Raw genomic sequence first — 12,024 nt, forward strand, 5'->3', positions numbered from 1 at the left:
AGGGTGGCCATGGGTGGCCGTGTCACCAAAGAGAATCTGGAAGTATGCTTCCTGATAGTTGGAGGTTACTTTAATTACCCAGTGAGTTAAAAAATTATTTTCAAGTGAGTCCCCCCCCAAATAATATATATATAATAAAATATATATGATAAAATATATTTTATAAAATATAAATAAAAATATAAAATTGATAATAAATTTTTTTGTTACTTTTTTTGGTTAATCATATCCTATGATTTTAATTTCTTCCAAAAAGTGTGTATAAACTCGTTCAAACAAAATTATACAGGCCTGGAGAATTTATATTAGCCAAAACAACTTCCCAAGCAGATCATGGGAATTGGATGAGAGAGGGTTTTTAAGCACTAAATTCATTTTTTACAACTTGAATAGAGCTAGTGGTAGTTTCTCACACAGTCTTAAAAATGAGGTGTGACTTTTTTTTTTAACTTGTCCGCCTTCTATTCAGTGGAAAAAGCACATATTCTACATTTTCTGAAGATAGTTTTTACCCTTAGAATGGCTCAAGTTGTTCTAAAGCTGGAAAATGGGTACTTAATACCAGTTCAAGTGTAACGATGGCATGCTTTAAACTGTGGTTGGTTCCCTGGTATTCCTTCTGACTTTTAACATGACTTTACTTGGGACTTTCATCGACTCATGTAGATCATTTCTCCAATGCAGCTCTGGGGGAAGAAATGTTAACAATTTGCAACACATTAAATTAAAAAATGAGTGACTATAGAGAATGAGAGAAAACAAGTCAGGGACAGAGGGATAGTAGGAAATAGAAGAGGAAATGGGTAAAATACCAAACATATTAGCCAAGTGAATAGCCAGAATGTTCCATCTCCTTCTGCACTGTAAAGTGAGTTAACACTGAATCTTTTCTGAGCATATAGAGCTACCAGAGGCAAGTCTTGCTTGACCTCTCTTTGTAGGTTAGTACTGACCTTGGCCTTCTTCCCTCGTCTAGTGGGTGACAAGTTGGTAGAATTTCTCTTTGGGAACTCTGGTTTCCAGACTTCTGTGTGTCTAAACTGCAGAGCCTTTACCCTTTTCCCTTCATAGTTTAGGGGCAAAACAAATATCATCAACCACTCATTTAAAATTCAGCTTTAATTTAAAATATTGTTATTCCTTGTAAAGGCAGCATATTGACCCTTTCAAGTAGCTGAATCTATTGTTTAGTGTAATTTTTTTCTAAGTATTTTATTTTTCTTTTAGCTGAAGTACATAGTGACAGCATTATCCTACGAGATGACTTTGACTCCTACCGCCAACTAGAGTTGAATCCAAATATATGGTAAGTTACAGGAATGTGTCTCACTTCAGTGAGTTTTTTCAATGCCAAGAAAACATGATGCTGACTGCTTCCTTCGAGCAGTTCGTAACATTAAGTTGCATGTTAGCAAAAAGGGATCAGTGAGAGTTGTGAGTTGTTCAACTAGGAAGCAGAGCTGTGTAGACTGCATGGTGTCTATTTCATGACTTCTTTAAGAGCTGAGTGTAGGTGCCACCTCAAAGCCATGTGTATGGTTAGATTTTTTTTTTCAGTTGTACAAGTTCTTTATGTAGAAAAAATTATGCTTTAGTGTGTCTAACAATTGTGTTTATGCTGAGCAAAAGAAGGGAAGTGGTATGTCTGAAATGACAGGTGATTTGAGTCATACAAATAACTTCTAAGTTTTTTGACCACCTCATTCTTTATACTCCATTGTCTCCTTCGAAGGCAGCTTAGATGTAACTCTGTGGGATATTTGAGGACAAAGAAATAATGAACCAAAATCATTCATTAAAAACTTGTTGAATACGTAAATGGATGCATGAATTTGTTGGCAATTTGTTGTACTTTTGCTGACTAGAGAAATAGGTCTGTCAACCTAGAGCTATAATCAATCTGTGTAATTTCTGGGAATGTCTGAATGTGGATTTTCTATGACACTAAATGTTTTTGTATACACAATCAAAATAAATTTGAAGCTCTAATGTGAACTTTCGAGTTACAGCCAAAATCCAAAGAAAGAAAGTGAAAAATACTGATTCAAATTGTATATGCGATGCTATTGCAACATCATTTACAATAGACAAGATATGGAAGTAACCTAAATGTCTATTGATTGGTGAATGGATAAGGAAGGGGTGTGTGTGTGTGTGTGTGAGAGAGAGAGAGAGAGAGAGAGAGACAGTGAGTGATGGAATATTACACAGCCACAACAAAGGATGAGATCTGGTCATTTGCAACAACCTGGATGGACCTAGAAGGTATTATGCTAATGGAAATAAGTCAGACTGAGAAAGATAAATACTATATGATTTCACATATATGTGGAATCTCAGAAACAAAACAAATGAACAAACAAATCATAAACAAAAATCAGAATCAAACCTATAAATACGGAGAACACTGATGGGTGCCAGAGGGAAGGGGGGATGGGCAAAATGGTGGAGGAGAGTGGGAGATACAGGCTTCTAGCTACGGAATGGGAATAAAATTCCTTCTAGCATAGGGAATATAGTCATTGATATTGTGGTAGCATTGTATGGTGACAGGTGGTAGCTAGCTATGCTTGAGCTATGCGTGAATATATAGAAGCTGAATCACTATGTTGTGCACCTGAAATGAATATAACATTATGTGTCTACTATACTCAAATTTAAAAATTTAAAAAAGACTAGAATTCCATCCTCAAATGTCAGCACGTAATATTCATGTCTGTATTTCTTTATTTTTACTGTTCAACAAATATTAAGCAATAATCTTTTTATTGATACAATAAATTTAGAAGACATATACTTCCTCTTCTCAAGTAGCTTACAGTTTAGTAGAAGATATACTAAGAACACATTTTTAAAAACCATATGATCCAGGATAGAAATTCTTTAAGTATAATAGAGGGGTACAAATAGCATAGGTACTGTAGTTCCAAAAAAAGAGAAAGATGACTCTGGTGGGATTTTCTTGGAGAAAGTAACCCTTGACCTGAGCATTGAAGATGATATATAGAGAGGGCTTGTGCTTCAATACTAGATGGAGGAATGTCTTCTGTCCTTTTTTTTCTTCTTCTGTCTTCTAGAATGATCTAGGTACTATATAATAAAAATCAGACTGGACAGAGTCATAAAGTCTCATAATTTATCTGCCATTTAAGAAATAATTTATCAATAAAATTTCACTTCCCTGTGAACATATCCTAAATATAAGTTTCTTAAAATAAATTGAAAATCTTTATTAAGAAAAGGCCAGTGAAACTTTCTAAGCACTGCTTGTACCCAGGAAAAGTTCTTCCTCTCCCTGACATTTGGGTTTTTTATATTCCATTAATATAGATGTTATCAGATGATTTGTTTCTTTCAAGGCAAGTTCATTTCTGTCAAGCTAATTCATTGTCTTCACCAAATTTTCTTGACAGATACAAAATGTGACTTTTATGTGGTTCAAATTCTTTTGTTTTTGAAATCAATAAAACATGATTGATTTTGCTTCACCCATTTTCATGACTAATCTGATATATGCTTCCTTGACCGAAGTTATGGATTTTGTGTCCCCTTCACTTAAGCTATGGTTTATCCCACTTTAAAAAAAAATTGTTAACTTTAAAAAGCCACGTACTTCTGTTTTCTATCAAATATACTTAGAGTAATTTTACTTTAACCCTTACTGCTCACAATCTCCTTCACGTAGTCCCTTTAAAAAACAAAACAAAACAAAACAAAACAAACAAAAACACTCCCCCCTATGAACCTCTCATCATTTGAGAGACGACTTTGTTGAGCAAAAAGGTGGCAGAGGTTTTGATGTCAGGCGTGTCTCCTCTGATTCTTGAGCTCGCCATGGGCCAGCTGGGTACCTTGAGAAAAGTGACAAGGCTCCTTTACCGCACTGAGCCTGTTTCCTGGTCAGTAAAAGTGAGATAAATACGGTTTTTACAGCTTCATTCTAGTTTGATGAGACCTTTGGCTGCGAAGGTCTGGCGTCAAGCCTGGTATCGCAGGTGCTCAGAACATGTTGTTCCTTCCCCTCTTCGCTTCTCTCTCTCTTCTCTCTTCTCTCTTTCCCTCTTTCTCTTTCTTTCTCCCTTACCTGCTCTGCTCTCTTCCCCTGCTTTCCTTCCTCTCTCCTTTTCTCGCTCCTTCTCTTTGTTTCTTCCTTTCTTCCTCCTGTGCTGATTTGTGCAGTGTTCTCCTTGCCTCCTCTAAGCCCACATGAGACCCCAAGTCATTATTAGCTTAAAAATTGTCAGGGTGCCTGGGTGGCTCAGTCGGTTAAGCTGCCGCCTTTGGCTTAGGTCATGATCCCAGGGTCCTGGGATTGAGCCCCACGTCTGGCTCTCTGCTTAGCAGGGAGCCTGCTTCTCTTTCTCCGTCTGCCTGCTGCTCCCCTGGCTGTGCTCGCGCTCTCTCTCGCTCTCTCTCTCTCTCTCTCTCTCTCTGAAAAATAAATAAATAAAAATCTTTTAAAAAAATTTCTCAACCAATTTATTTAAATGAGTCCTCAAGTCTTCCCTCACTACATTTGGATGAAAAACAGACATCAGAGTAAATGCATCTGTATTATATAACATATGGTCATATGTTTGTGAAAATAGAGTAGAATCACAGAGAAGGAGAAAAAAGATGATAGGCACTGTCTCAGAATCCTTAAAAATAGATGTAAACTCCCTAAAGTCAGAAACCAGTAGCCAATAAAATCAGACATCCCAGTCAAATTTTTCAAGTAACGTAAGGAAGCCCTACTTTTTTGGATTTCTATGGGCAGTTTTGACTCTCCTGAAATCCCTTTTCTAAGAATGCGTACTGGCATATGAGTTTTGTTCTCCGTGATCTTGTCTTTGATTCTCTTCCCCGACCCCGCAGAATTAGAAATCACTGGACAACTTGGACAATGTGGGAAGGAGAAAACCTTGCTGCCCAGTCTGGAACTCTGTGCCTCTGTGCCTCCTACCACATAGAGCAGAGGGTCTGGGGCACGGCCGCTGGCCAAATTCCTGTGACTAAGTACATCACCGGGGAATTTGCCACAAGAGAAAAACGTACTGCTTTTATAACCATGTTTCTGCCCCAGGGTTTAAAAGTCATCATATGCATTATTTAATTTGTAATTTTTAAGGACAAGCTAAAGAATAAATTAAGAAACTGAAGTCACGTCTGCGCAGTGAGGGAGAGGTAGAGCCGTTCAAAAATTAATCTCTCACAACTTATTTGCTTCCATTAATGTCATCTAATAAAATCAATTTTTTTCACTCCATTACATGTAATTTTTGACAGCCAAGTTTATTATCTCATGTACAAAACACTGTACATAGAAAACAAGGACCATAAAACAACATGACTATTATTATGAATGAACGTAACAGCCCAGTTACTATTCCAAGTGTCTGGCTGCAGTTGGAATAGAGCCAAGAAACTTTTTTTCCATCAATTCAATGTTGAATGCTTTATATATTTAGTTTAAATATTAGATTTCATTAAAAAATAATAAATTTACCTGGCAAAAAGTCCAATCACGTTTTTAAAAAGTAAATAATAAAAATAAGCCTTCCTCCCACACAGCACCTATATCGCCTTCCTCCAGGGGCAACAACTGTTAGCCGTTTCCGCCCGTCCTTCCAGAAATTGTTTGTGCTTACACAAGTGCGGCAGTTAGACATTCTCTCCACAAACTTGGGCATCAGAGAAATGAAACTTTCTTTATTCTTTCATAACCCAACTTAATTTCTTTTTATTGTCCACCTCCTACCAGTGATGAAAACTTAACTTCAGTCACCTTTGGCTAACCCTCTTCCATTTTCCTGATGTTGTAAGAAAGTTCCAGAGGACTTACTGGCTCAAAGGTGGGGGTGGTATGAGGGTGTAGCTCTGGGCTTCTAGTCATCTGTCCTGCTGATACCCATGGCGTCTCCCTGTCTCATTTAGTCTTTGGTGAGTGGTCCACACAGACAGCCTTTGTCCTTGTCCTACTCATTTGTTCAGAGCAGGGCTCTGTGTTGATGCCGGCTTGAGGACCAGGAAACTGCACTGCCGCTCCTGGATCTGGGCCCCCGGGCATCTTGGCGACACTGCGCTCCGGCGGTACACTGTCACGCAGCGGGTGTCCTTCTACCTCCCCGAAATGCAGAGTGTCTGTCCTTCTGCTCTTTGTTCCCCATTATCTCTGGGGCTCTGCCAGGAAGCGGCTGTCCCCCACCCCTCCCCCCAGGCACTTTTGATTGTTTTGTTTGAATGGGTGATGACATGTGAAGTTACAAAGGGAGAGAACAACAAAGCCCCCTCAGAGGAGTATAGCGGTGGCTCAGGTTTGTTGAGAGTTATGTTTCTTCACTTCTCCGGTGCCCTGATGTCGGACCACATGGAAGTCTACCTCTACACGGCAATGATGACTTCATCCATTCGAATGTGTCCCTGGCCAGGAGGGGGCAAGAGCAGTATCAGCACTGCTGACAAGTCTCCAGTATCATTTCAAGTGTGTTACTGTGATGGAAGGGATCAGGAGTGTCTCATTCATATCGAAGCCATCACCCAACCTCCAGAAAAAGGGACATGACTGGGTGCCCGAGTGGCTCAGTCAGTTAAGCATCTGCCTTCAGCTCAGGTCCTGGGATCGAGCCCCACATCGGGCTCCCTGCTCAGCAGGGCATCTGTTTCTCCCTCTCCCTCTGCTCCCCCACCCCCCACTTGTGCTCTCTCTCTCTCGCTTACTCTCTCTCTCAAATAAATAAATTAAATCCTTTTTTTAAAAAAGGGAAAGTGAGAAGAAAACCCTCATATAGCTACAGTTAGAAGATATGAAGGACCTAAAAATAGGCTTTATCTCATTAACATTTCACTGAAGCATCTACCACTTGTACATTGACTGTACTTCCATAGTTCCTTTCAATAAATTAAACTTTTTCATGTGATATAAACACTACCAGTATTTCATATGAATGGAGCACAAGTTTGGTTTTGTTTTATTAAAAAGAAACATAACTAATTGCCCCAAAATGGGAGCATCCCAGGTACCCATCATCAGAAGAATGGATAAACAGTGACATAACCACACAAGGGAATACTATTCAGCCATAAAAAGGAATGAACTGTTGATAGTTGAAACAGCACAATTTAATCTCAAAAACTTTAGGTTGAATGAAAGAAGCCAGACCCAGAATAGTTCTTTTTTTTTTTTTTTTAAGATTTCATTTATTTGATCTTACTATGTGATTCGACTGAAATTTAGGATAGGTTAACATTATCTAAAATGCTAGAAATTAGATCAGTGATTGTTTCTAGGGTAAGAGAGAGATTGACTGGTAAGGGCAGGAGGAACTTTCTAGGGGTAACAAATGTGTTGTATATACATATTTTTTAAAATATTATTTCTTTATTTATTTGACAGAGAGAGACACAGCGAGAGAGAGAACACAAGCAGGGGGAGGTGGGAGAGGGAAAAGCAGGCTTCCCACCGAGCAGGGAGCGCAATGTAGGGCTTGATCCCAGGACTCTGGGATCATGACCTGAGCTGAAGGCAGACGCTAAATGACTGAGCCACCTAGGTGCCCTGTTGTATATTTCTTGAGGGGCCTGGGTTACATAGATATGTGTGCACTTGTCAAAGCTTGAGGTCTGTACAGGTCACTCTGTCCAAATGTACCTCAATGAATAAATTCAGCAATAACAAGAAAATGAGAAAAGATAAGAAAGAGGAGACATTATTGGTTCATAACTCGTGGTTATGAAGAGTTCAGAGCAAAAGAAAGTTAAAGGAACTAGAAAGTGAATAATTTGTGAAAAGTGACTTAAGTTTTCTTAGGAAGTGCCTTTATCCTCCAAGCAATTACAAAGTCAAACAGGAATCCTTGTTTTGCTTAACGGATTATCCCTTTAATGCTTGTTTTCGAAGATCACAGAAGGCATTTGGGGCTGTAATATCACTAGGCTCTGATGTTCTAGTGGGAAACGTGGGACTGTTAGGAAACATGATGATAAATGGCAACTTGATGACAACAGATGTTTTCCCTCCAGCACAATAATAATAGCAGAGATGTCCTTTTCAGCAGAGACCAGGGAAGAACAGGAGTCAGTCCTCAGAACAAGCGTCTTCAGCGAGTAGGTCGTGATGCCAAAGGAAGATGAGACATCAGGAGGAAAGATGCAAATGAAGTTTTCTCAGGTCCTCTGGTACATGAAGACCTCTGTCCATGGGTTTAGCATACAGAAAGCCCCTCAGTCTATAGCTAAAGAAGCTAAAGCCATGGGTAACTTTGTGTAAGGTTGCTTGAATCCAGAAGAGACTAGAAGATTTCTGTTTGTATCTGGGATCGATCATACTACAGGACCAGCAAAAGGGAGATCACGTGTCTGCTGCAACTCGTATTGTCTTAAAAATATTAATTTATTGGAGCAGTTATTCTGAAATAGAGCAAAAACATGGTGATTTGGCTGATCACAATTTATTTTGTTTGAAAAGAAGGACTGTCTGAACAAAGACTATAAAAAGACTGAGATCTAAGGATGGGAGGGGGTGAGTTATTCTAGCTGGAGCTCTATTCAGTGACTAAAAGCTTAGCCCATAAGAGAGAACAAGTCAAGCAAGCAGAAAAATTGCTTCCTGGTTCATTGGTATCTTGGAGGCCCGCCCCCCAAGAAAAAACAAAAACAGAGAGAGGACCCCCGTTTAGTAGGCAAGTGTGAGAACCACAATGTAAGTGGTTTCCAAGAAATCGGAAAAATAACAAGATAGATTGATGAGTGGTGTCAATGGGAAGGAAACTGGATAAAAGGCCATCCACTTTGCTCAAGGTCCAGGAGGCCCAGGGGCAGGAAGCCTGGAAGACAGGGATGGGTGAAGGGGAGGACTGACCATGGACACCAAGGGCTCTACAGCACTGCTAAAGGATTTCTGGCGGATTTTGTTGGTAATGCTGATCACGTAGAAGACATATGACCTCATAGACTTCTGCGTTACCTAGTGGAACACAGAGTATAAACCTTCCATTTTCTTTCAAGAGCAGGTGACCAAGGGAGATCATAAATAGATGTGAATAGTCAGGCAAAATAAATCTTTTCTCTGAGATAAGACATCTTTGCCGGAATCTCTAATGTATCTATCTATTTGTGAGTTATAAAATTATAATTTGAATTTTTTAGGGTCTCTGGTCCAATGTCCTGATCTTATGGCATCCTGCTCTACTTTTCCTCTCACTTCCTCCCTCTTGACTTCTTCACCTCTTCCCACTCTTTCTGTTTCTTCTCTTTTGTTAATAACTTTTTTCTCTTATTACAAAACTCTCCTCTTCCTTCCTCTCCTGCCTCCTCCCCCTCCTTCCTCTTCTTCTCTTACCATGATGTCATTGCTCTGGGGAAAAGCTTCTTCTACAATAGAAAGGTTAACCAGGAGGTGTCCTACCAATAAAATAAGGTGTGAATCTTGAGGCTTATTATCTCCTTCTTTAATCTCTGTTTTAGATGACAGAAGTAAGAGCTCACTCAATAGAATTAAATGTCAAGTACATTTGAAACAAGGGAGAAAATATTTCTTCGAGCAGCATGTAGTGGAATTCACCATAGTAGGAGGTCAGAATATTGCATGCAGGAGTAGGATATTAGAAGGGTTATTTTCAACCCAAATAGTATTTGTCATTGTACCTGTTAACAAAGAGAGATCAAAATTTAAAACTCCCTAGTGAAATAAAAAGAGCTCTCTTCCTTTCCTCGGTGAGAAGTAATGAGGATGAGCCATAAATGGGGTTTGTCATTTTCACATCGAGGGCATGTGTTAGCTTCTTAAAAAAAAAAAAAGGCATGACATCGTTGAAGGTGATATTATTCTCAGTCTTAGAGAGTGAAATTTCCTTGCTGTTTTTCTAAAAATATTCCCCATTTACAAAGAGAAGAGGGTTTTTTAAAAGCTTAATCTTTCACAAGAAAATAGTTATGCCCTTTTCATTTTGAAACATTGTCTCTTTTTTGTAAAATGTGGTCAAAAGTTGAATGTTCTCATTGTTAAGGTTTGAGTGGAAAGTACCAGGAGCTCTGGAGTCTTCAGAAGAAGCCAGTGGACTGTCCAGCTACCAAATGGCCCTCAGGGCCCCCTTTACTCTAGTGGATTCACCATCCCTCATCTGGCCTTGCCTTGCAGACTCACACATCAGAGTCTGTCAGACACATAATGTGAGCGGTGCCAGAGAGAAAAGTCATGTTATCCTTGGGGTCAAGAGATTTTTCTTTTACTTTTTCCATTTTCAAATACTTATTCTAGTCAGTGCCCATATTAAAATTATTTTAATATCTCCACTTGGAAATGCTGGTAGATACACAATTCTGGCTCGTAGAATGCTGGATTGCTTCTTGGAGGCTGAGTCTCAGGCACTGACTTACTCAGAGGCAATAAATTCTGGAGAGATCATCCGATGTCCTCGATCTTGGGGACAAACGGCATGTATCTCAAATGAGAATTTGATGATAACTGATCGTCAGTGACTTTCCAGGTGATTAACTTGTCTCAGCAGAATGCCTGACTAAAGGCTGAAGTGATTTCACTCTGCTCTAGAAAGAAGAATGAGCCATGTAATTAGACTGCTCTTGAGAAAATAGTGTTTCAATTATTTATTTATTGTTAGGAGGATGATGTCACCACCAACCATTCATAAATCTTCTGTTGTGTGAAGGAGCCCAATTTTCTCATTAATCCTCCTCCTCTTTCCTGTGTCCTTAAAGTCCTGTGTGAGTCACTGCCTTACGTGGGGACCATGTCCTCCAGGGACATTCCACTTCTGCTTCCTCCGTGCCTACAGAATGGGTGGTTGGCGTGTTTTCCAGCCTAATAATTTTTCAATCAGGATTGAAAACATAATTATACCTTCAGAAGTATACGCTCTCCAGCAAAAATGCACATCACATATAATTCTTTATCCCAGACAGACAGAGCCACCTAAATAATAAAAAACAAAGATAGAGAATTGACACCAAATAACAAGTTTCAAATTGCCAAGGACCTTGTTACAGTGAAAAACAAAACCTTGGTTCAAAACATTTCTTTTTCTTTTTAAAATTTTTTTCGCATATTGCATGGAGCACTGGGTGTTGCACATAAACAACAAATCTTGGAATGCTACATGAAAAACTAATGTATGATGACTAAGAACACAATAAAAAAATAAAAATAAATTAATTTTTTCTCTTTATTTTTTTCCTTTATGTTTATAGTTTGACATTAGATGTGTTGGTCAACAAGTACCTGCCTTTATGTTTACTGATCCTTTTATGTTTTCGTTAGTGAAAAACAAGTGTTTAAAAGAGTGAAGAATTATCTAAGGTTGTACATAAGCGAAAGAACATTGAATTTGAAGATGTACTTCAAATTCATTCTTAACATTTCCTGTGAAGTCCATGACATCTTTCTTATTTTTGTACATTTTCATAACAAAATCTTTTTATCAAATAAAAAAAACTTATAAGAAAAATAATCGTAGCTTTTCAAATTAAACTCTTGACAGTAAAAAGAATGACTAACATTTTTTTTCAGTGAAAATTGTTTCTAGGGGATTAGAGTTCTTTCCTCTTACTGACTGTGTTAGAGTGGCCTGTAAAGAATGTTGGACAAGGAGTCAGGAAACCCGAATTCTAGTCCTGTTCTATCATTTGTAAAATGAAAGGTGACGAGACTCGGGGATATTTCAGATGCCCTCTAACTCGAACGTGCAATGATCTGTTAACTCTAGTAATAGATAAGCTTCATGTGGAAACTAAGGGTGTGATAAATGGGTTCAGAGAGAGCTTAATAGATTCAGGCTTTGCGTGGTCTTTGGAGATAGCAAGCATTTCCTTCAAAATCTCTTTTAATCACACTGCTCATGGTGGAATGTATTTCAAGGTATACAGTTCAGATGATACGCCATGGTATTTGTCAAATTCTTATATTCTATTTTTCATATTGGGAAAAAGGAAAAGAAGGGGGAAGTTTTCTTAGATTAGGGAAAGTATTACTTTAACTATTAGGCAGAGAAACAATTCATTTCTAATCCTTAGCCTACGAGGTCACATTCC

At 38.6% G+C, this 12,024-nt stretch overlaps 1 protein-coding gene across 3 annotated transcripts in view; it reads left to right on the forward strand.

Moving 5' to 3' along the window:
- Positions 1-12,024, forward strand: part of RELN (reelin) — a 495,439-nt gene that overhangs the window by 226,694 nt on the left and 256,721 nt on the right. For all 3 annotated transcript variants that reach the window (XM_004739578.3, XM_004739579.3, XM_045089693.1), the window contains exon 6: positions 1,228-1,306. In XM_004739578.3, coding sequence (XP_004739635.2) covers positions 1,228-1,306 — 79 coding nt within the window. The remainder of the gene's footprint in view (positions 1-1,227; positions 1,307-12,024) is intronic.

This window comes from Mustela putorius, unplaced genomic scaffold (genome assembly GCF_011764305.1).
Source record: "Mustela putorius furo isolate JIRA1106 unplaced genomic scaffold, ASM1176430v1.1 tig00003845_pilon_pilon_pilon, whole genome shotgun sequence".
NCBI classification, from domain to species: Eukaryota; Metazoa; Chordata; class Mammalia; order Carnivora; family Mustelidae; genus Mustela; species Mustela putorius.